At 43.2% G+C, this 24,972-nt stretch overlaps 1 protein-coding gene and 1 long non-coding RNA gene across 2 annotated transcripts; one reads left to right on the top strand and one right to left on the bottom strand.

The window, feature by feature from the left end:
• Positions 1-203: 203 nt before the first annotated feature.
• LOC127001020 (uncharacterized) lies at positions 204-4,012 on the top strand. The gene is made up of 3 exons (XR_007754663.1): positions 204-594; positions 2,743-2,931; positions 3,069-4,012. It is a non-coding gene; the product is annotated as an uncharacterized LOC127001020 (long non-coding RNA).
• Positions 4,013-7,696: 3,684 nt separating this feature from the next.
• Positions 7,697-15,324, bottom strand: LOC127000670 (uncharacterized). The gene is made up of 4 exons (XM_050864652.1): positions 15,167-15,324; positions 11,133-11,271; positions 10,223-10,342; positions 7,697-8,078 (listed from the first exon to the last, which is right to left on the bottom strand). The coding sequence occupies exons 1-4, from the start codon at positions 15,208-15,210 to the stop codon at positions 7,929-7,931; spliced, it is 453 nt and encodes a 150-aa protein (XP_050720609.1). The 5' UTR covers positions 15,211-15,324; the 3' UTR covers positions 7,697-7,928.
• Positions 15,325-24,972: the final 9,648 nt, after the last annotated feature.

Raw genomic sequence — 24,972 nt, 5'->3', positions numbered from 1 at the left:
CCACCCACCCCGCATCTGAGTGACGTCACGTCAGTGCGCAGAACTCGGGAAGCGAGCCAACCCGTAATTCTCTTAACCCTGCTTCCTCTTCTGGGCGTCTCGTCCTCTGAGTGGCAATGACGAGGCAGCACAGCTTCGTCCTTGAAGTGGTGTAGACGTGGTAGACGAGGGAGGCGCAGGAGGAGAGGGGGTGTCAGGTTCACAGCAGTAACGGGAGTCCAGGGCGTGGAGAAGAGATAGGTAAGGCACCCAGAACGAGCCCACGGTATCTGAGTTGTTATGGTACCCTCGTCTAACTCGAGTCTCGAAGCGCGCCATCAATCATCACCACTGCACCAATAACCCACTCACGCACGAATCCTCGAAGCTCCAGCCGCACCAGCGCATTCACTCGAGGATTCGTGACTCCACACCGAGGCTTCACCCATCATTCAATTGAATGTCACGAAGCCTCACACTTCGCGGACTCATCTCGCCCGCCGAGGTTATAAATAGATCTCCACAAGCTAACCCCGGCAGTCTCAACCAAAGGCAGCTCACTTCCCGAGGACGCAAGGACTCTTCACTTGTGAGCTAACCAGGATTTACCAAGGGGTCTGACTCCCACACTTACATACACACATCTATCCACATACTCATTCTCACGTGTATATATATTTGTATTCCTTATGTATAATTCTAACTCTAAACTAAACACATCAGTGAACTAATATTTCGTTCCACAACTGTAATTCTTATTTGGTTCCTCCAAAAATAACTCTCATTCTTAGTTCCTAATTGATAATTGTAACTATAACTAATCACCTCAGTGAACCAAACTACTTTTGTCATTGCCTATTTTGTCATATGTTCTAATTAATTGTTTTATTAGGCTAAGTATAAATAATAAGCGAAATTGTACCATTTGCTTTCACTTAACCTTACAATTGTTATGTCAGTTAGCTATTTTTTCTACAAAAATTAACCCCTAGTCGTCAGTTAGCTCTATTGATAACAGAGTTAACCCGAGTGAGAGCAGGGCTTGGAACCGGAGTAGAATCAAGTGTTCAGAGCGAGGCCCGGCCGCTGTCTGGCGCCCACTAGGGGTGGGCAGGTAACGGTACCAGTACCGGTACTAACGGTACCAGCTAGACGGTACGGTACCAGTACCAGATTGCTCGGTACCGGTACCAGTTGCTCTGATTTATTTATTGGATTTATTGATAATTTTGTCCGATTTTTTTTTTTTAGGTTGCTAATAAATATTGTTATTGTTATTAGACTATGATCGAGTACATCCATAATAACTATACATGCTATTTTTTTTATCGAAAAAATAAATATTCACTTCATTCAGACAGAGAGAGAGAGAGAGAGAGAGATCACCACTTAGTAAGTGGATATTTCGGTGATATGGGTAGTGGGTACTCGATCAAAGTCTAATAACAATAACAATATATATTAGGGTTTTCTAAAGACTCGTGGGACTCACTTTTAACCCAAGACTTCGTTTTCTTTTTACTTGCCACTGTTAAATTCGTATGACTCGTTAACTATTAGAGAGAGAGAGAGAGAGAGATCACCACTTAGTGAGTGGATATCTCGGTGATATGGGTAGTGGGTACTCGATCATAGTCTAATAACAATAACAATATTTATTAGCAACCTAAAAAAGAAAGAATCGGACATGAAAAATTATCCAGTAACTCCAATAAATAAATAAAATAATGGAAACGGGAGCTGTGATGGAAACGGAAAGTAGGACAAAATGGTGGGAACTTGGGGAGACGGTCAGCGGGGCAGTGACTCAGCGTCTACACACAGGGCTCATACCACATGGAGGCGGGCGAGCACCGAGTGATCATTAAGCTTCCCGGAACCCAAGTGATCATGATGCTTCGCGGTACCAGTACCGATAGCAGTTATCGATACCAGGTACCGGTACCTGGTATCGATAACTGCTATCGGTACTGGTACCGCGAAGCATCATGATCACTTGGGTTCCGGGAAGCTTAATGATCACTCGTCGGTACCTGGTATCGATAACTGGTATCGGTACTGGTACCGCGAAGCATCATGATCACTTGGGTTCCGGGAAGCTTAATGATCACTCGGCACTGCTCATTGCCGCTAGTACCAGTACCGTTTGGATCATAGTGACGCTCGGCGCTCGCCCGCCCGCCTCCATGTGGTATCACGCGGTATGGGCCCTGTGTGTAGACGCTGAGTCACTGCCCCGCTGACCGTCTCCCCAAGTTCCCACCATTTTGTCCTGCTTTCCGTTTCCATCACAGCTCCCGTTTCCATTATTTTATTATTTGATTTATTTATTGGAGTTACTGGATAATTCTTCATGTCCGATTCTTTTTCTTTTTTAGGTTGCTAATAAATATTTTTATTGTTATTAGACTATGAGCGAGTACATCCATAATAAGTATACATTCTATTTTTTCTCGAAAAATAAATATTCACTTCATTCAGAGAGAGAGAGAGAGAGATTTACATAGATTTACATAGAAAATTAGACCACAGACCCCATGGTACAGACTAGGTGGTCTGTCCTTAAACCTAAGTGATTTTACATTAATCAGAAGGCTCCTAAACGTTGCATTTCTACTCTAGTTGATATTAAGTTGAAGGAAGAGAGAGTTTTCTTTACAGGAAATTTGTTTGGGAATTTCATCAGAAGTCATTAAGAAAAAAAAACTCCTTTGGGTACCGGTACTACCGGTACTCAAATTAACGGTACTTGCCCATCCCTAGCGCCCACCAAGTCGCTTCCCACAGCGGGTTGAGAAGCCTCGGTGGTTCAGTCGACCGAGGCGTCGAACGGCGTCAGGCGAACGAGCAGCGGGAGTGTAGCAGGTGGTTCGCTGCGCCTCGGTAATTGAACGGCTTTGAACGGCAAGATGCGGGCGGGCGGCAGGAGTGCCCCGGTCGTTCGCCTGCTAAGTTGGTAGTTGCCCTCACTTTCATGGAGATATAAATTTGGCACTCAAGCGAATGAACATAACGGAAAATGCTTATGTACTCCTACAAGTAGGCTACCCGTTTTCTAGGGACCCGTTTATATTTTGGGTACTCAACAGAGGATGCTGCTGTACGGCAGCAAACCTTTACAACAGAGTTGAATATCCTTAGACTCTGGACCCTTGCTGTGAACCTTCAGTATGACCTTCAGTATCACCTTGGACTCAGGTGTGTGTGGGTGTATGGCTGGACCCGCACGTCTTCGACTTCTTCAGGTATGTAGGTATACTACCTTTTACCATTTATTTGTTCATTTACACATTGGAAGTGCTGCCAGGCTTCCTCCAAGCTTATTTTAATGAAATTTTATCGCGGCTTTCATTTATCCGCCCTTGCTCTTCGCCGATTACTGTACACGTGATGTCGCTAGCTGCCTCGAAAAGAGAGACTGGGATGAGGAGTTGCTGTGAATACGATGCCTTTTTATCTGGGTCTGGATCTGGATGATAATGCGCAGGGCACCTTTTTAGGTGCATAACACATATCCACTGCACTCAGACCCGTATATTAATCGTGGTTCACTAATGCAGTTTCGTTATGTTCAAAGGAGATAATTCAAGTAATGACGACATATAGCGAGAAGGTAGACGCTGCTGAGGTTGTGTTTAAAGTGACTAGAACGAGATAACTGTCGAGGCAGCAGAGAAGGGGAAAAGTAATCGAGGAGCCGGGTGGAGGATGTCGGTGTACCTGTGCCACCCACTCATCCTCCACCGTTTGGTGCGTGCTGTTGTTCCGTATTCACCTGTCTTCTCACAACAACCCAGTTTCATTTCAAGAATCACCCCAAAGTGGGTGATTTTACTTGCTTCATAAACAAACTGTTACTTTTCCTCATTTGTAATTTTGACTAATTCCCGTAACGCCCATTCTTTACTAAAACTTGTCCTCTGGTCCCACCCGCTGGTTCAGAACGCTCAAAAATGTTACTCTGCGAGGAAAAAAAGTTGTTTGCAGGTAATGGAGGATTGGAGTTGGATGTGGTTGAGGGATTGTGGGTGGAGATGGAGTGTTGGAAGGGTGGGAGTAAAGGTTGAGGAGGGTTGGGGGCCGGGTTGAAGATGGAGGTTGAGGGCTGAGGGGGGTTGTGGGTGGAGGTTGAGGGTTGAGGAGGGCTCGGGGGCCGGGTTGAAGGTGGAGGTTGAGGGCTGAGGGGGGTTGTAGGTGGAGGGTGAGGGTTGAGGAGGGTTCGTGGTGGTTGTGGGTGGAGGTTGAAGGTTGAGGGGGGTTGGGGATGATTGTGGATGGAGGGTGAGGGTTGAGGAGGGTGAGGGTTGAAGTGGAGGTTGGTGGTAAAAGTTTGGGTGGAAGTTAAAGATCAGAAGTGGATGTTTAGGGTTTGGGGTGGAGGTTGAGGGTTGGGATTGGAGGTTAGATTGGAGGCTTTTGGTTGGGCTGAAGGTTGGGGCTTAGGAGATTTGGAAACTTGAGGTTGGGGTGGAGGTCTGATGATGGAGGTGAGGGTGGGGATTGATGGGGAGTTGGGGCGGAGGTTTGGGGGTTAAGATGGAGGGGAAACTGGTTCGAGGTGAAGAATGGGATTGGGGTTGCGGGTTGGGGGTTGAGGGGGAGGTTGGGATAGTGGGTTGTGGTTTTGAGGTGAGGGGTTGGAGTATGGTGGGTATTGGGGAATGGGGATTGAGATAGGGGTTTACAGTGGAGGTCTGGGGTATGGTTAGAGATGTGGAGTTGTTATGGGAAGGGGGGTTGACTGGGGGCTGGGGGTTAGTGGTGGAGGATGGTGGTGAAGGCAGAGGATTCGGGGTTAGAGGTCGGTAGGGTTTGGGGTGTGAATTTAGGGTGGAGGTTAAGGATTGTGGGTGAGGTTAGAGGTTGGGGTGGATTTTGGGGTTAGGAGGGTGGGGAGGGGTTAAGACGTTATACTGTGTTGACTTCAGTAGTAACAAATATACGGAAGTGGGGGTTGCCTCGGCGGGGGGGACTGGAAGTGGGGGTTGGGAGGGTCAGCGAGGGGGTTACGGAAGATGGGGTATCTGGACCCCCCCCTCCCCTCTCTTTTACCCCCCCCCCGAGTGGGGGGGGCCCCCCCACACGGACTAGCGTACGGAAGCGGGAGGGTGACGGGAGTAGGGGTGCCCAGCATGGAAGGGGGGGGGGTGACGGGAGAAGGGGTACTTGAAGGGTTAAGATAAGATCTTGGGCCCTCGAATGACCACGAGATTATAATCACGGGAAAGGTTAAGGACATTACTAAGGATTTCAGAGGCTGTGCGGCCTCGTTTTTTGGGAATAATATCGTAACGAACAATCGTATCGGTTACGAGATTTTGCGACAGTGTATTTCACACACTGCCTTAATTTTTAAGGGTATCGCCAACCGCCACAAGTAGAGAATAAAGGCACTTGTCCCTATACCAAGAGGGTAAAGTCATCAGTGTCAGGCAAAGATACGTACACAACTACCAGAGGCTCCGCCCACCTTGTTCCTCTTCCCTCCATCTCCCGCCTCCTCCCTTCTCCCTCAATCTCTCTCTCTCTCTCTCTGGAAGATACATACATACTCGAGAATGATTTTTTTTTTTTCAATTAAGGCATGCTTGATGTGATACTGGGACTTTAATTTTGAGCATAGTGATACACATCTGGGCCGTGGACGTAATGACATGTGAGAGTAGGGTGAGGTGGTAAATGATGACTACCATGATTGATGGTAGAACGATTGCTCGCTTGTATTTGCCAGACTTTCTGTCACAGCCGAGGTGTGGGAAGGTGCGGTTCGGCGATCACGACGCTTTGAGGACGACTACTGGACAACGGATAATATCCATGAAAGTGTCGATCCTCTCGTTATTAACCTTGACTGTGACAGTGATGATGATGGGGATTTAGTGTTAAGTTGTGAAGAAGATTAAAGTCTTGAATATTCTTGTTTGTATCCTTAGTAAACCAAGAGTGTCCTTGCCATCACTATATTGTATAAAGTTCCTTAATATAAGCCTCATAACCCAGTGTCCCTCATCCACACTCAGTGATTCACTTTTAGTACTACCTCAAACATTTTATACCTTCGCAATTCTTCCTGTTACCATACTTTCAGCTCTTCCCTGACAATAAAATTAATAGCACCACTATAATTTGGCGATAAGAGCACCATTACTTTTATCAGTAGGTACATGCTATACAATAGCCCTACGAAAACGTACACCATAAACCACCAAACCACTACGCTACCAATAGTTACGGAGGTAATTAGGCTACGTAAGTAACACGTTACCCTACTCTCAACTTTATTTAAAGGATGCCTATCAGTATTAGAAAGTATATAACGCCACTACAATTAATGCATGCCTTTCATTCATTATTGTTACGAAGCTACATGAGAGAGAGAGAGAGAGAGAGAGAGAGAGAGAGAGAGAGAGAGAGAGAGAGAGGGAGAGAAGAGGAACAAGGTGGGCGGAGCCTCTGGTAGTTGTGTTAGTATCTTTGGCTGTCACTGATGACTTTACCCTCGTGGGATAGGGACAAGTGCATTTCATCTCTCCTTGTGGTGGTTGACGATACCCGTAGAAATTAAGCCAGTGTGTGAAAGACACTGTCGCAAACTCTCGTACCGATACGATTGTTCGTTACGATATTATTCCCAAAAAACGAGGCCGCACAGCCTCTGAAATCCTTAGTAGGTTAATGACCAGGCTGGAATATGAATTTACTCTCTAATGCAAGTCCGAAAATAAAATAAAAAATCGCCATTGAACGTAAGACTCGATAAATTATTTAAGTTTTTGCTGGATGTATTGTATCATTATCTTCTTATTTCTCATTTCTCAACTTGTTTCTTCTTATTTCTTTCCTCAACTTATATATATATATATATTTTTTTACTCCGGTTATTTGGTGCACTGCACTGCAGCACCATGTCTTTTTTTTTCTGATTTTGCATTAATTAATGTCTTATATCTCATTTCTTAACTTCTTTCTTCTTATTTCTTTTCTCAACTTGCATTTCTTTATATTTTCTGCCTGCTCTTTGGTGTCATATGACCTTAGACGTTGCCGCATCGAGTTTACCTTTTTCCGTGAAAAAGGGATCATGTGTGTGTGTGTGTGTGTGTGTGTGTGTTCCATTCCCCTCTGATTCTTGAGAAATCTGCGGCTAGCTCGAAATTTTGTGGGCCAACTTTTTAGCCGAATATATGCTCGAAGCGGAATTTAGTGAGGATTCTTATGGTATCTTCAAATTCCTCATACGTCTATTAGTTCCCGAGTTACACCGAGAAAACGGATTTTTTTTTCTCGTCAGAGTAGCGTAACAAATAAAAATCACTCAAGAGCTCCTCATCTACGTTCCTTAGAAAGATTGCCATATGTTACTATTAAGAAACTTATCCCAACAACTGCAAATTTGACGCACTTTCATCTTTTTTTCTGATTTTGCATTAATTAATGTCTTATATCTCATTTCTTAACTTTTTTCTTCTTATTTCCTTTCTCAACTTGCATTTCTTTATATTTTCTGCCTGCTCTTCGGTGTCATATGACCTTAGACGTTGTCGCATCGAGTTTACCTTTCTCCCTAGATCAAGATAGCGCTCAAACGAAGGCAACCCAGAAATACCTCAGTGAGTCAGCGAAGGAAGAAAGAGCGATGTGAGAGGGAAAGTGTGCGTGTGTGACTCAGTGCAAACATTCTACCATATAATTTGATGATAATAATAGGTACAAAGAATTACAGAGCAGAATGCTTTATATCCATACATAGAAGTAGTTGGTGTGCTTTGGTTCATAAATTTTGGCATTTACAACATTTTTTATTTTTATTTAATACAAAGGATCGAAGGTCAATATGCAGGTGTGCAAGACACTGAGCTCATACACGTAGGAATAAAGAAATGAACCTTCAAACCTTTACCATCAAGTTTTTCAAAGCCAGGATTTTGGAGTTAATGTGTTCTGCCTTTTCACGGCAGCATTGTGGTCGAGAACATGGGCGTGCCGGAGGGCCCTGCACAATCGATGATGGCGGTGTCGTTCTTACACTCCAGCTCCTGTTGGCTCTGCACTCCGTCCCACTGCCACGGGCCTTCGCACAAATTGTAATAGAGGTACACCTGCACAAAAGAACCATGAGTCAGAATGGGGACAGCGGAGCCAGATTCCTAAACCTTTATTATAGTACACAGTATATTGAAAATATCGGTTTTAGAGCATAAATTATCACACCCACAAAAATAACGGAAATAAACTCGATGTCAAAATTTTTTATCCTATGATCTAATTACAATGTTTACACCTGTAAAGAATGTAGATCATTGTTACGGAAGCTCTAACAACCCTACAAGGGAACTGTATATCGCAGGATTGACTTGGTCTGGGAAATCCTACTGAACTGTATTGAACTATTTGCAAGTGACACATGCATGAAAATAATCGTGTTGCCGCATGTACATCGTACATTGCACGGAGGGACAGATAAACACTTTTTCACGGCGATGGAGTCAGGAAAAAGATCGACAAGAGGAGCAAAAGCATGAAAGATTGAAATTCGATGTGTTTCTGATATTCCTCTCATGGGAGTTTAAGTCATAGGAAGAAGGAAATACAAGCAATGAAAGATGGTCCAGAGCTGATACTATTGAAAGGAATGAAAGAATAGAGGTGCTAGTTAACTTTTGTATTAGGAAGTTGAAAAAAAATATTTAAGGGGTTTAGGATACATATTAAATAAATAATGTAGAAGAGGGGGACGGCTGTGTTTGCGATGTTTCGACAGTAGTGTTGTCTGGTGGATAAATGGAGTTTGAGGTACTACCCCATCTTTAACTATTGGAAAGCTCAGGAGTTTGGTGCTACTACATAAATAGATTGTCCCGAAAGAAAATTGAACATAAAAGACGCCTTTAATTCAGAAGAGGGTAATTTAGAGAGTAAAATCATTCAAGACTATGCCTAAATCATTCGAGATGTCTAAGGCAACAGCAAAAGTTCACCGAAACACCAAAGAGATATTTAAGATCCAGTTTTGGAAGTTGGAAGATCAGCAGCACGCCCCTCCTGGCATCCTTACTGATGACCGGAAAGAAGGTTGATTGATGCATAAAATTTACACACACACACACACACACACACACACACACACACACACACACTTCCGTAGGGGAACGGCTGGCTGTCTCGAGAGAGACCCGCAGCAGAATTACATGCCGCGCGCTTCCGCGTTCGCGCGCTAAGGCGCAGCTCTGTAAGTTAAACAACAACATATTTAACAGTAATTAGCACTCATTGTATTTTCCCTTCACTTACACCCTAAGCAACAGTTCTACACCCACCAATCCAAGGCAACACGTAGGCTAATTCGCAGTTCTCCTACATCCAGTACCCTTAACGCTACAAGGAAGTTGTGTGTGTGTGTGTGTGTGTGTGTGTGTGTGTGTGTGTGTAGGTAAAATTGCTATTGGTGTTTTCAATGCCCAGCACATTGACTGGCTGAATTCTGTCCCCACTGATCCTCATGGCCATGCTGCCCATATCATCTTGCCCATCTGGTTGTGAGTAACTTGTTAGTGATCCTACCCTTGCTTCAGGCAATAGCCTTGATGTATCTTTCACACTAGGTCACCGGTGGCCGTCACCGGTGACCGTCACTAGTTACCTCCCATACTTTTCAATGGCGCCTTTCACCCGGGGCCACTGCTCATTTATTTCCAATTTGATAACGTGGAATGCACCTCCAAATGAGTTTGCTTCTCTTGTTGACTCTGATCAGCTTAAAGAAAGTCAACACCCCCTTGTTAACTAGTTAGGTATTTTGCCCCCCACCTTCTTCTCTTTTCAGTCCTCTTACTTTACTGTCATTCTTTTGTTTCTCATATCCATGTATGCTCATCGAGGGGACTCTGTTTAGGTCTATACCATTTATTTCATTTTTATTTTCTTGAAGCTCTCTCATGAATATCAATAATAATAATAATAATAATAATAATAATAATAATAATAAAAGTTCTCTCACAACCAGAGCATTTAAGTAACACTTTAATCAAGTAACAGTACCATCAAATATTCCCTAAGTAACCGTTCTCCTTCACCTGGTACCCTAAAGTAACTCCCTAAGTAACATTTCTACTTCCGGTGCGACAAGGGTTAAGCAACACCAAGTAACGGCTCTACTCCTACCAATAAGTACCTATAAGCAACATTCACCCCGCCCCCTTCGCCCGTACCGTACTTGAGCACTCCTAGCAGTGGCGAGACTCACCGTGTGGGGCTGCAGCCTGTCCACGCCTTTCTCAGCCAGGCTGGCACACATGTCGTCAGCTATCGTATCGCCATCGCCCGTTGGATTGCACAGGTCCCCACCGTTGGTAGCTTCTTCCCACTGTGGACACAACCCCCGCGGGATTTACTTCACAATTCAAACATTTAATATTGCTTCCCAATAATGGTGCTAGAGTTTGAAGAGGAAATAATAAACATTGATTTATATCGAAGGCTACTCATGGATGACGAAAATAGAGAAGGAAGTGAGTGGATCATTGATCAAATGGAAAAACTAATCCATATAACGGAGGCGGTGGCTGAGTGGTAGTGTGCCGCCGTCGCATTCGGGAGATCCAGGAGGGACGTCGGTTCGAATCCTGGCCGGTACACAGTTGGGATTTTTCAGTCACCGTCGAGTGGCCTAAGACTACCCACATACTGCCCAGAAGACCACCTATCATCCCGGGCTCTAGATAACCTCTCCAAGGTGAGGCTCAAAGATGAGCTCCGGGGGGGAGCAGAATGAACCAATGCAAGATGGCGCCACTATAAACACTCGCCTGCGCCACAACGGGCTGGACCGACCATCAGGACCCACCAGTGAGGAAGCCTAACGGCGCAATAGGCTGCGATGTAAAAAAAAAATTAATGAAGCTTCAGTAGATACTTTATTATTCATTAGAAGCAAATGGCGTACTAATCTCCTGAACAACAAACTTCACTAGTAAACTTGTGCATCAACTAGACAAAATGTAGGCCTACTGAGCAGACTTGTTAGAATAGTTTGTAGTGGCGTGAAGATGTTATTACTACCTCAGCCACTGATCATAGATACACATTATACTACTCGCGTAAAATGTAAGGTAGCCGTGTAGCAATGTACCCCGCACAACAGCGCTTGGCCTTACCTCAGCTAGGCACAGCTCGGCACACTGGACATCCTGGGTACAGTCGTCCAGGTTGATGGGCGGGAATTGCACCACCTCCTCCTCGCCGGTGTGCGTGGAGACGAAGGCACCGCACCGACACTCTGGCCCTCCCTGCCCACTGCAAGCACATGTCTTGTGAGTGTCGTTGTTGTTGTGGTTGTTACTGCTACTACTACTACTAGTACTAGTACTACTACTACTACTACTACTACTACTACTACTAATAATAATAATAATAATAATAATAATGTTACTACTACTACTACTACTACTACTACAACCACTACCACTACTACTACTACTACCACTACTACTACTACTACTACTACTACTACTACTACTACTACTACTATTACTTTATTATTTTTTATACGGCCTCCATCTATTAGAGTTGCGTTGTGAGCGGTATATTCTCTCATATCCTTTCACAAAGCAATTCATTGGCCCCACCCTACCAATGCCTGTGGCCGACAACCATCTTTATTTAATATTACAAACCTTACTAAACATATTATTCTTAAGCTAACAGAGCTTGTGGTTGATACGACTATCAACCACCGTCGCCTCAAAGTCCAGGTCGGCAATGCGGGTGGTTTTGGGTGCAGGTGACCTGGTTCCTCTCAGGCAGACCAAGGCTGACCTCAGGAGGGAGAAGGACAGCCTGCATCTCATCCAAGCGACCACACTGCTTCTTGGCTGCTGTTTCTTATCCGCCAGAGTTTCGGCGAGTCTTGCGTTGAAGCTCTGTGCCCTTGGTCCCATCCCTCCTGACGTCGTGAATACTACCGGGGTGAAGGAGCCCTGGTCCACATTCTGTATTCTTTCTTCATATGCTCTGTTCTTCTCTTGTTCGTTTCTTCTGTGGGCTGCATCAAGGGTCAGGTCTCTGTGGCAATGGGCCATGGGATCAAAGATCCTTATGTCAAAATATGCCCTTTGGCCACGAGTCCAAAACCCTCTGGCGCTAACATCCACTCGTGCTTCGTTCGAAACATTAGCGGTGCGTCTGGCGAGGTGTTCGCCTTGCAGCATGGGTTCTACAGTCACGTCGTGACAGACTTCTTTCAGCATCTGAGCTGTCACGTCTCTCACTTCGTCATGTCTCATGCAGACGAAGCCTCCTGTCTCGCATGTCATGGCATGATTTTGGCTGAAGGTGAGCCACAGTTACACATGTTTGGGAGCCCATCCACTGGCCAGCCATACCTGAGGCAAGGGCATCAGTGAATTCTTTTTGTTTAAGTTGAAGCCTTTTGCCCTGATAGGTAGTGTGGTTAGCCAGTTTGAAGCGCCCACTTCCTGTGAAATATCTGTCCTCCTCCTTGTGTCTTCTGGGAGTTCTCTCATTAGGTCACTCGGAGTGTCTCTCTGTTTTTCTTCTCTGTTTATGGAGATTTCATTCCTTAAGTGACCTAACATCTTGAGGGTTGTCTTCTCCCCTTTCATTTTGGTTGATAATATATCCGGTCAAGGAGGCTGTGATTCGGATTGAGTTCCCGAATTCAGACTCATCCAGATTTTGCGGGTTGGTGATGCCGAGCCCACCCATTCTTGGCGGCAACTCCAGCAACCTTCTCTCCTGGTCGCTGGGACATCTCCCATTTGCTATCGCCGGTATGAAGGTGTTTCTGATAGTATCTTCCAGAGGTTTTAGTAACGGAGCAACATCAGGAACTGTCCTCATGAGGTAGTTCCATTTATGCTTGACACCGTACGTAAATGCTGCGTAGGCTGCCTGCGGTTCTGTTTTGGCGATCTCGCTCAGCCTCAACAGTTCGGACTCCCGGCGCTTTACAGCTGTTTTCACATATTCGGTTCTGTATTCAGCTGTTCCAATGACTGCCCCGAGGTGTCTTTCGCCAGTCACTGACAGTTTCACGTTACTGCCCTGGAATGCGGTTTTGGCCCGATCGTATGCCTCTGGTTTTACAATCACCACAGACTTCGTGGCGTTGGGACGGTACCCTATTTTAGGGCCGTGTTCACTGACGAGGTCCCACCATTTCCTGAGGTCTGCAGACTTTCCTACCCCGGTGAGGTCATCCGCATACGCCACCTGTTTGACGTTGGTGTTTTCATGACGGATGGTGTCCTGCAGCCTCATCATTCCCAGGGCAAACATTGCCATGGCCACTGGGTCGCCCTGGGTGGTGCCCTCTGAGGATTGTATGGCCACCGGGTCTCCAAGTCGTTGGTCATTATGACTGCTGATGAACAGTCTGGCAGGTTCCTTGTATGTATTTTCAATATATTGGGCGATTATAGGGCACTTGATTTTGATGTTGTGCAGTGCTGTTTCCCTATTGATGTTGTTGAACGCATTAACAGCATCCACCATCAACACCGCTTCGCATTCTGGGTCTTCGAACATTTTCTACTCCTATTACTACTATTACTACTACTATTACTACTACTATTACTACTACTGTTACTACTACTATTACTACTACTATTACTACTACTATTACTACTACTACTACTACTACCATTACTACCATTACTACTACTACCACTACTACTACGTCTTTTTTACAACAAAAGAGCCGGCTCAAGGCAACAAAATTATATATATATATATATATATATATATATATATATATATATATATATATATATATATATATATATATATATATATATATATATATATATATATATATATATAAGCCCGCTACTCTCCGCTCTCACAACAGAAAATAGATAAGAGTAGCCAAAAGAGAGGTCGATTTCGGATGGAGAGGTGTCTTGATACACTCTTCTTGAAAGAGGACAAGTCATAGGCAGGAGGAAATACAGACGAAGGAAGGCAGTTCCAAAGTTTACCAGTGTAAGGGATGAAAGACTAAAGATGCTGGTTAAGTATTGCATAAGGGGTTTGGACAGTATAGGGATGTGCTAGAGTGGACAGTCGAGTGCAGCGCCGCGGGAGGAGGTGAGGCATGCAGTTAGCAAGTTCAGAAGAGCAGTCAGCGTGAAAATTTCGATAGAAAATAGAAAGTGAGGCAACATGGCGGCGGAATTTAAGATGTCGAAGACTATCAGTAAGAGGAGGAGAGCTGATGAGACGAAGAGCTTTAGACTCCACTCTGTTCAGGAGAGCTGTGTGAGTGGAGCCACCCCACACATGAGATGCATACTCCATACGAGGACGGACAAGGCCCCTGTAAATGGATAGCAACTGTGCGGGGGAGAACTGGCGGTGACGATACAGAACGCCCAAGCTCGAGGAAGCTGATTTAGCGAGTGTGATGTGAAGTTTCCAGTTGAGATTTTGAGTTAAGGATAGACCGAGTATATTTGGTGTTGAAGAAGGTGATAGCTTAGTGTTGTCAAAGAATAGGGGATATTTGTTTTCTAAGATTGTGTCGAGTGGATAGGTGGAGAAACTGTGTTTTTGAGGCGTTGAAGGACACCAGATTCTTCTTGTCCCAGTCGGAAATAATAGTAAGGTCAGAGGCTAAGCGTTCTGCTGCCTCTAGCCTGGAATAGTTTGGTTCCTGTTGGGTGGGTCTTCTATTAAAAGAAGTTGAGTAATGCAGAGTAGAGAACTAGGAGAGGGGACAAAAAGTAGTTACACCCGGGACAAAAAGTAGATATACCAGTAAGTTAATTATATCCGAAGGTATAAAAAAAGGTATTAGTTACCGTTACTGTATCAAATATAAACAAATTATATTGTATACAGTAGTTAATGTTGCATCAAATGAAAACTATAAATTGCTAATGAAGTATTGTACTATTAAATAATAACATGAATGATAAATAGAGAAAATTTGTTTACTTGAGCACTCAGTGTTTGTTTGTATGGTTACAAAAATATTGCCTGTTCTTTAATTAAGGTAATACTTAATGTTCTAAGTGTTGAGCTGTTACTTACTGTTGCCATAGGGTACTGGGTGTAGGGTAACTGTTACTTGGGAAAGGTAAAGTTCACTGTAATGGAACTTGTTTTTTTTATTAGGCAACAAAGCTGCAGAGAAGGGTTAGAGAGTGTGTGATGAAGAAAGATTCACGAGACAAAGGCGGCCAGGATGGAAAGGAGAAGTAGGCTTTTCATTTTGTCGCAACCACAGCCAGTCAACCAAGGATATGTTTGCTGCCCAGCCACCACCTATATATAAGGGCAAGGTGAGTGACGGGCGGGGCAGCGACTTAGCTTTGGGAACTAGATTACACCTGCCTCTTCTCAAGAAAAGCAAAACGATAACGGAGGGAGATCTGAAGGTGAAGTGAAAGGAGATAAAAAAAAAGTTATTTTGGTTTACTTATTGAACATCATGCGTATTTTTTGTACAGACTTCACTAGGAACCCTGCCCAGGTATTTACTTGTCTTTATATAAGAGCAGTCCACTTTGAACTTCTCCCTGACATGTTCTCTAAGAACTTTATTTTGGCTTTCCAAAGATTTTACAATAGGTACTCCATACCACAGTATTTATATAGTGACAATGCCAAGTCAGTTTTAAAAGATGGTTTATACTTGAAAACTCTCTACGGTCCGAGGAGATTCAATACGAGCTTGAGAAATGTAACATTAAACATATAAAAATTCCTTTATTCTCAGCTTGGGTTGGCACAGCTTGGGAAAGACTGATCAGAGTATTGAAAGGCAACTTTTACAAGGCAGTAGGAAGATCCAAGTTGACATATTTTGAGTTATTAACAACACTTTCTAATATTGAACTTGCAATAAATTCAACGCCTTTGACGTATAGATCTAGCTCTGATAGTTTAGAGTTCATAACATCTAATTCCTTCTTAAGATTACATGGCAATTCCTCGCTGATACTATGAGAAGATGTTAGTGATGTCTGGACTAACGATCAAAAGCCAACCATTACGAGAAAAGAGCTTAGAAGTACAGGAAGAAATAATATAAAATTTTAAGAAGCTGTGGTATGAGAGGTACTTGCTAAGCCTTAGAGAACATAGTAGAAATCTATATCAGAGTGGCTGGGAAAATAAAATTAAAATAGGAAACATCGTATTAATGAAGGCCCTTAACAAACCTAGACCCTTTTGGATGATGGGCGAGGTTTTATAATTAATTTCTGGTTATGATGGCAAAATAAGAAATGTCAAACTTAAGGAAAGTAATGGGTCTATTCAATAACATTCTGTTTGCAATCCTTACCCGTTAGAACTTTCAGTGACTCATCCTGTAAGGGGCTCAGAATACAGGGGTGCAGGGGCCAACAGTAGTAGTAAACAGGAATCTGGTCAATCTGTAAGGCCTAAAAGGAAGGCTACAGAAAGATTCCAACGGATGCTTAGGGACGGTCTTGGTGATTTATAAAGTTGCTCTCCTCATGAATACTTGAATGTTACTAACTCTAACTATGAAGGGTAGGGGCTGGTGTATCTGGAAGAGGAAGTCAGCGTCCTCAACCCCCCCGAGCTGCTTATGTCCTTTTTGTCCTCGTAAATAAGTCTTCTTTACTTTATAAAATGCTACACTCTATCTATACTATATTCAGAGTGAGGATATCTAGGATAAGTCTACATGCTATACTTTTGACAAAATACAGTCAAAGAGAGGACTTAACTTATAAATGATACACTCTTGACCCATTACCATCAGAGTGAAGATCTAAATAAAATGCTACACGTTCCTTTAAAATAAAAGGTGAGGATTAGCTAAATAAAATGCTACACCTTCCTTTAAAATAAAAGGTGAGGATTAGCTGAATAAATGCTTCACTTTCTTTTAACATTGGAGATGAGGACTGATTTAAATGCAACTCCATAAAATGATTTTGGGGATGGTGCCATAACTACAATAAAAGTGAGCCTGGTATCATTAGCAAAATTTTAATTAGTCCTAATTTACATCTCAGATTTGACAACTCTTTAAATATTTCTTATTCCTCAAATTATTCATTGCAATTTTAGAATTGCATTTTTTTTTTTTTTTTTTTTTTTTTTGTGTGGGGAGTGTGTTAGGAATTAAGGGTAGTCAGGGAAGTAAAGGTAATCCAGTAGCGAAACAGAGCATTCGAAACTAGCAGTTGCGATTCGAATGCTCCCGAACCAGGAAAGAAGGTTCTAGAATCATAAGAGACGAGGCAGCTTAAATCTCCCCCGCGCTGTAGGGATGGGCAAGTACCGTTAATTTGAGTACCAGTAGTACTGGTACCGAAATCTTTGGTACCGTTAGTACCGGTGACCGATACCGGTACCCGAAGGAGTATTTTTTTTTTTTATCTCTGACTTCTAATGAAATTCCCCCCAAAATTTCCTGTAAAGAAAACTCTCTCTCTCTCTCTCTCTCTCTCTCTCTCTCTCTCTCTCTCTCTCTCTCTCTCTCTCTCTCTCTCTCTCTGAATGAAGTGAATATTTATTTTTTCGATAAAAAAATATGTATAGTTATTATGGATGTACTCGATCATAGACTAATAACAATAACAATATTTATTAGCAACCTAAAAAAGAAAAAGAATCGGACATGAAGAATTATCCAGTAACTCCAATAAATAAATCAAATAATAAAATAATGGAACCGGGAGCTGTGATGGAAACGGAAAGCAGGACAAAATGGTGGGAACTTTGGGGGGACGGTCAGCGAGGAAGTGACTCAGCGTCTCCATACAGGGCCCATACCGCGTGATACCACATGAGGCGGGCGGGCGAGCGCCGAGCGTCACTAAGATCCAGACGGTACCGGTACTAGCGGTAATGCGCTGTGCTGAGTGATCACGACGCTTCCCGGCACCCAAGTGATCATGAGGCTTCGCGGTACCAGGTACCGGTACCGGGTACCGCGAGGAATCGATGCCTCGCTATACCAGGTAGCGGTACCGTCTGGATCTTAGTGACGCTCGGCGCTCGCCCGCCCGCCTACATGTGGTATCACGCGGTATGGGCCCTGTATGGAGACGCTGAGTCACTGCCTCGCTGACCGTCCCCCCAAGTTCCCACCATTTTGTCCTGCTTTCCGTTTCCATCACAGCTCCCGTTTCCATTATTTTATTATTTTATTTATTTATTGGGGTTATTGGATAATTTTCATGTCCGATTCTTTTTCTTTAGGTTGCTAATATTGTTATCTCTCTCTCTCTCTCTCTCTCTCTCTCTCTCTCTCTCTCTCTCTCTCTCTCTCTCTCTGCAACTATCAGATGACGGCAATGTAGAGGACGCCTGGCTAAGCTTTAAAGATCACTTACTCACTCAGCAGGACACATTTGTCCCCTTGTGCGAGAAGCGAATCAACACTAATAAAAGTCCACCTTGGTTTAATAGCGAAATTAAACACTCAGTCAAGGAGAGAAAATTGTCTTACAGGTTAAAGAAAGAGCAAAGCACGCCCGAAAACATTAGAATTTACAATGATGCCAGGTGACGAGTAAACAGATTAGTGCGTCAGGCAAAGCGTATATATGAAGAAAATATTGCAGCCAACTGTAAAAATAATCCGAAATCCTTCTTCAGTTACATAAACAACAGAAAGGCGATCAGAAGTGGAATTGGACCTTTAACAAACAGCGACGGTGCACTAGTGACTGACAGCCAACACGTTGCAAACCTATTAAACAACTACTTTTCCTCGGTGTTTAATAATAACAGTCCTCCCACCACCACCACCACCAGTACTAATGTAAATCCCGAGCATGCATTGTCTAACTTTGAAATAAAACCCGATGAAGTCCTCAAAGCCCTCAAATCACTTAAAACAAATAAAAGTCCTGGACCTGACAAAGTATATCCAACTCTGCTGAAAGAAACAAAGAGCGAAATACTCTCCTCCCTCACAACCGTATTCAATATGTCCTTGCAACAAGGCATCGTCCCTTCAGATTGGAAAAAGGCTAACGTGACACCGATTTTTAAGAAAGGAGACAAAAAAGTACCAGGTAATTACAGGCCCATTAGTCTAACTTCGGTTGTAGGTAAGCTACTTGAGAGCATAATTAGAGACAAAATTGTGAATTACCTTGAAAGCCACTCATTAATTGGGGACTCACAACATGGTTTCCGAAACAAAGATCCTGCCTATCAAACCTATTAACCTTTTATAACGACCTCTTCACTGTTTATGACGTAACCAAATCACTGGACGTAGTCTATCTTGATTTCCAGAAAGCGTTTGATAAAGTCCCGCATCATAAATTACTTTACAAATTAAAGCAAATAGGTATTGACGGTCAAGTAAACCAATGGATCGCGAATTGGTTGAGCAACAGACAACAAAGAGTAGTGATTGACGGATTTAACTCAGAGTGGGCGCCGGTCACTAGTGGCGTCCCTCAGGGCTCGGTTCTTGGCCCAGTGCTCTTCATTATTTACATCAACGACGTGGATGTTGGACTCAATAACCGCATCAGTAAATTTGCAGACGACACAAAGATTGGTAACTCGGTTCTCACTGACGAAGACAGGCAAAGCCTCCAAGAGGATTTGCACAAAATTTCAGCTTGGTCGGATAGATGGGAGATGCCCTTTAACGTAGACAAGTGCTAGGTCCTTCAAGTTGGAACGAGGAATAAGAAGTTCGATTACGAAATGCGCGGCGTTAAACTCAAAAGCGTTCAATGGGTCAAGGACTTGGGGGTCAAAATCACGTCAAACCTCAAATTCTCACAGCAATGCATCGATGCAGCAAATAAAGCGAACAGAATGTTGGGCTTCATTAAAAGGAACTTTTTATTCAAGAATCAAGATGTAATACTCCCGCTCTACAACAGTTTAGTCAGACCCCACTTGGAATATGCGGTGCAGTTTTGGTCTCCCCACCATGCAAAGGATATAGCTAACTAAATTAGAAGGTGTTCAGCGTCGGGCAACGAAAATGATCCCTTCCTTGCGCAACAAATCCTACGAAGAAAGGCTTTCTACCCTTAACATGTTCTCTCTTGAGAAACGTCGCCTCCGAGGAAAACTGATCGAGTGTTTTAAAATACTTAATGGTTTCACGAATATAGACAGATCAACATTGTTTCTGATCGATGACACTTTGCGCACGAGGAACAATGGCGTAAAACTCAGATGTAGACAACTAAATTCAGACTGCACGAAATTTTTCTTCACCAACGTTGTAGTGCGAGAATGGAATAAGTTTCCACCATCAGTGGTCCAGTGCAACACGATTGACTCCTTCAAAAATAAGCTCGACCGTCACTTCCTTCAACGTAATATTAACTAGAGTAGAAATGCAATGTTTTGGAGTCTTCTGATTAATGTAAAATCACTTAGGTTTAAGGACAGACCACCAAATCTGGACCATGGGGTCTGTGTGGTCTGATTTTCTATGTAAATCTATGTAAATCTGAGTGAAGTGAATATTTATTTTTTCGATAAAAAATAGCATGTATAGTTATTATGGATGTACTCGATCATAGTCTAATAACAATAACAATATTTAGTAGCAACCTAAAAAAAAAAATCGGACATGAAGAATTATCAATAAATCCAATAAATAAATCCGAGCAATCTGGTACCGGTGCCGGACCGTTTAGCTGGTACCGTTAGTACCGGTACTGGTACCGGTACCTGCCCACCCCTACCGCGCTGGCAGTAAGCTGTTAGACGCCTCAGACAAACTGTTCTGAATACCCTCAAAAACATAAGTAACCTATTATCTCGTACTTTTGGGCCCATTGGGAAAGGATATTACTGGGTGCTTATTTGAGAGGAACAGCCTGGAATCTACTAAAAGTTAAGTCGGGGTGTGTAATCCTGGCCTTAGATATGTATTGCGTATAATAAATTCGCAATACCCTCTATAAAACCGAAAAAAATGCATGGAGGAGGATGGACTCAAAATTGAAAACCTAGTTGGTATAGGATGTGATGGTGCCAACTCAATGGTAGGTCCCCACGATTCACTTGTAGCACTGCTGAAAAATGATATCCCTAACCTAACAGTATTTCGGTGCAAATGTCATTCATTGCACCTAGCTGCCAGTAAAGCATCAGAAGTGTTGCCAACAGTTTTATCATTCATTGTTCGTGTAACACACAATTGGTTCTCACATAGTCCCAAACGAAATCAGAAATATCGGGAAATATATCAAACACTAGAAAGTGCAACACCAAAGAAAATCCCAGGGATGGGAACAACTCGCTGGTTAGCCCGTTTAGAGGCTATGAATGTTATTGTTGGGCAATGGGATGCACTTTAGCTTCACTTTCAGATGGCAGCATCCAGTGAACGGTGCCATACAGCTAAGCTTCAATGGGAACCTTATAATGATCTTCAGAACAAATTGTACATGGTATTAACACGGAAAATCCTGAAAGAGGTAGTCGGGGGTGAATAAGCTGTTTCAAGCTCAGAGTGCTGATGTCACAATAATGACAGAAGATTTACTGAAAGTGTACAGAAATATAATGCAAATGATTGTAGAACCTACTCACCTCTCAAAGTGTCCAGTTGAAAAACTTCCCGGGCTAAAGTTTTTAGATCATTTGATACCAGTACCTGCCATTCATTTTGGACACGAGTTTAACACCATCGCATCTGCATGTCCACTTAACGATGATCAAGTCGCATAATGTTGGAGCGTTGCAGAATTCTGTGGCAGAACTGATCTTAAAAGTGCAGATGCGTCTACCAGAGAATATTGAGTGCTTGCTAATGCTCAAACACTTCCATCCAAAACCAGCTATTTTCCAGTGCAAAGGCGGCGTTTCTTCATTAGCTGCAAAGTACCGATCAACCTTCAAAGACATGGATCAGCTTGATAGAGAATGGTAAATCTCATGTCTGGAACAGTGGCCTCAGGAATGTTTGACAGATACCATTTCATTCTGGGCTCAAGTTAATGAAGAATAAAACTCCATAGGTTAAAAAAGGTTTTCAAATATTGCATCACTATCTTTAACACTTCTTTCACTCGCATTCTCTAACGCTTCGGTGGAAAGGATCTTCTCTCAGATGAATGTGCTCCACTCGAAGTTTAGAAATCGCCTTAGCGTTCGAAGTGTAGAAGCACTTTTACAAATAAAATATGGACTAAAGCTTCAGGCGCAAACATGTGTAAACGTCGAATCCACAAGTGATATGTTAAAGAACTTGAGTGCAAAACATCATGATGTGGAGGAAGAAATGGTGACCCTGGAAGAAGATTAGAGAACTAGGAGGCTATACATTATTTCATACCTAAGCCTATCAACAGTGGTATTCCACAGGGCTCTGTCCTATCACTCACTCTCTTCCTGTTATTCATCAATGACCTTCTTTCCATAACAAACTGTCCTGTCCACTCATACGCCGACTACTCCACTCTGCAGTATTCAACTTCTTTCAATAGAAGACCATCACAACAAGTAGTACGTGACTCCAGACAGGAGGCTGCAGAATGCATACCTCAGACCTTGCTAGCATTTCCGATTGGGGTAGAAGGAACCTTGTGTCCTGCAATGTCTCAAAAGCTCAATTTCTCCACCTATCAACTCGACACAATCTTCCAAACACCTATCTTCTGATTAATGTAAAATCACTTAGGTTTAAGGACAGACCACCAAGTCTGGACCATGGGGTCTGTGTGGTCTGATTTTCTATGTAAATCTATGTAAATCTCACTAAATCAGCTTCCTCGAGGTTGGGCGTTATGTATCGTCTCCGCCAGTTCTTCTCCCCCGCACAATTGCTATCCATATACAAGGGCCTTGTCCACCCTCGTATGGAGTATGCATCTCACGTGTGGGGGGGCTCCACTCACACAGCTCTTCTGGACAGAGTGGAGTCTAAGGGTCTTCCGGCCGTATTCTCAGTGAATCTATTCCCCCTTCACGCGAGGAAACAAGGCTTCGTGGACCAAACGGTATTCTCTTGACGAGGAGTGTCTTTGATGCAGCGCGCAAAGCGGCGAGCGGGAAGAAAATGAACTAATTTCCTCTCTTGACGAAGAGGAGGTGAAGGCCCGCTCTTCGCTAATATCTTCGCACATTTAATGCTTTATTACAACATTTTTCCATGTTGCTGTATTATTAATTGGGTATAAGAACAATTTAAGTTTTCTAGGCCTTATATAAAAAATAATACAATGCGAGAAACAATATTTTTCTGTTTATTCAAGACTTCACGGTTCCTATGATAATTTAAGCCAACACTGGAACACACCTCTCAACCAGCACGCCCCGCCCTTTAGTCTCAACTATTCACAACAGTTATCTTTTTTGAGCGTTTGTAGGGCGGGCACTTCGAACCATAAGCATGAATTAAAATTGCTGGGATGAATTTTAAAGTGACGGACTAACAGGCTTTCTCCGGGCGCTTGTTTCACAAGTCTGTATGAATATGTGGTGGTATTCGGTACTCCGTGCTGGGCTTACCACAGCCAATCTCCAAACTCGTGACGTCACCTGTGGGTGGAGCTTAGCAAAGCTCAGCAATATAGATGATACCATTTTCCACCCACTGATAGGAGCTCTAAAGCTAGTTAAAATATATTTACAAGTGAGAAATAACGAAGGGAGAAAGAGATGTCTCATGGAACAGGAGGAAAATAAAGAAAATAAAAGCAGTTTATTCTAACGAGGTCTCCTAAGCTCCGCCCACAGGTAACGGGATGATATGAAAGCGAAGCAAACATAGCCATGGGTACCAACCAATTAAATGCATCAATGTAAAATTTCTGCTATATATAATGTATGTCACTGGATCAAGCACTGTTTACATAAATATTAGTCACACTATCTAATCCATTATAGAAATGTGCCTAAATTGCATTAAGGTTTCTGTTTTCAACGTTTGTTTGATTTGCAGTAGTACCAACACTACACGGAAAGATCGTTTCGAAGGTTAGGGACTGGGCATACCCTTCAACGGAAACACACTCTCCAAGAGACGCTTCGACGAAGAGGGAAGAGCTTCACTGAGAATATGGCGGTTCGTCTCATCAGCTCTCCTCTTACTGATAGGGATGGGCAAGTACCGTTAATTTGAGTACCGGTAATACCGGTACCGAAAACTCAAGTACCGTTAGTACCGGTACCGGTACCGGTACCCAAAGGAGTTTTTTTTTCTTAATGACTTCTGATGAAATTCCCAAACAAATTTCCTGTAAAGAAAACTCTCTCTTCCTTCAACTTAATATCAACTAGAGTAGAAATGCAACGTTTAGGAGCCTTCTGATTAATGTAAAATCACTTAGGTTTAAGGACAGACCACCTAGTCTGGACCATGGGGTCTGTGTGGTCTAATTTTCTATGTAAATCTATGTAAATCTCTCTCTCTCTCTCTCTCTCTCTCTCTCTCTCTCTCTCTCTCTCTCTCTCTGAATGAAGTGAATATTTATTTTTCCGAAAAAAAAATAGCATGTATAGTTATTATGGATGTACTCGATCATAGTCTAATAACAATAAAAATATTTATTAGCAACCTAAAAAAGAAAAAGAATCGGACATGAAGAATTATCCAGTAACTCCAATAAATAAATAAAATAATTAAATAATGGAAACGGGAGCTGTGATGGAAACGGAAAGCAGGACAAAATGGTGGGAACTTGGGGAGAGGGTCAGCGGGGCAGTGACTCAGCGTCTACACACAGGGCCCATACCACATGGAGGCGGGCGAGCACCGAGCGACACTAAGATCCTAACGGCAATGCGCAGTGCCGAGTGATCATTAAGCTTCCCGGAACCCAAGTGATCATGATGCTTCGCGGTACCAGTACCGATATCAGTTATCGATACCAGTACCGGCGAGTGATCATTAACCTTATCGGTACCAGGTACCGGTACCTGGTACCGATAACTGGTATCGGTACTGGTACCGCGAAGCATCATGATCACTTGGGTTCCGGGAAGCTTAATGATCACTCGCCGGTACTGGTATCGATAACTGATATCGGTACTGGTACCGCGAAGCATCATGAT

Source organism: Eriocheir sinensis, chromosome 19 (assembly GCF_024679095.1).
Source record: "Eriocheir sinensis breed Jianghai 21 chromosome 19, ASM2467909v1, whole genome shotgun sequence".
Classification (NCBI taxonomy): Eukaryota; Metazoa; Arthropoda; class Malacostraca; order Decapoda; family Varunidae; genus Eriocheir; species Eriocheir sinensis.
The sequence above is the reverse complement of the archived record's forward strand: the minus strand, read 5'-3'. Positions and strand labels throughout refer to the sequence as shown.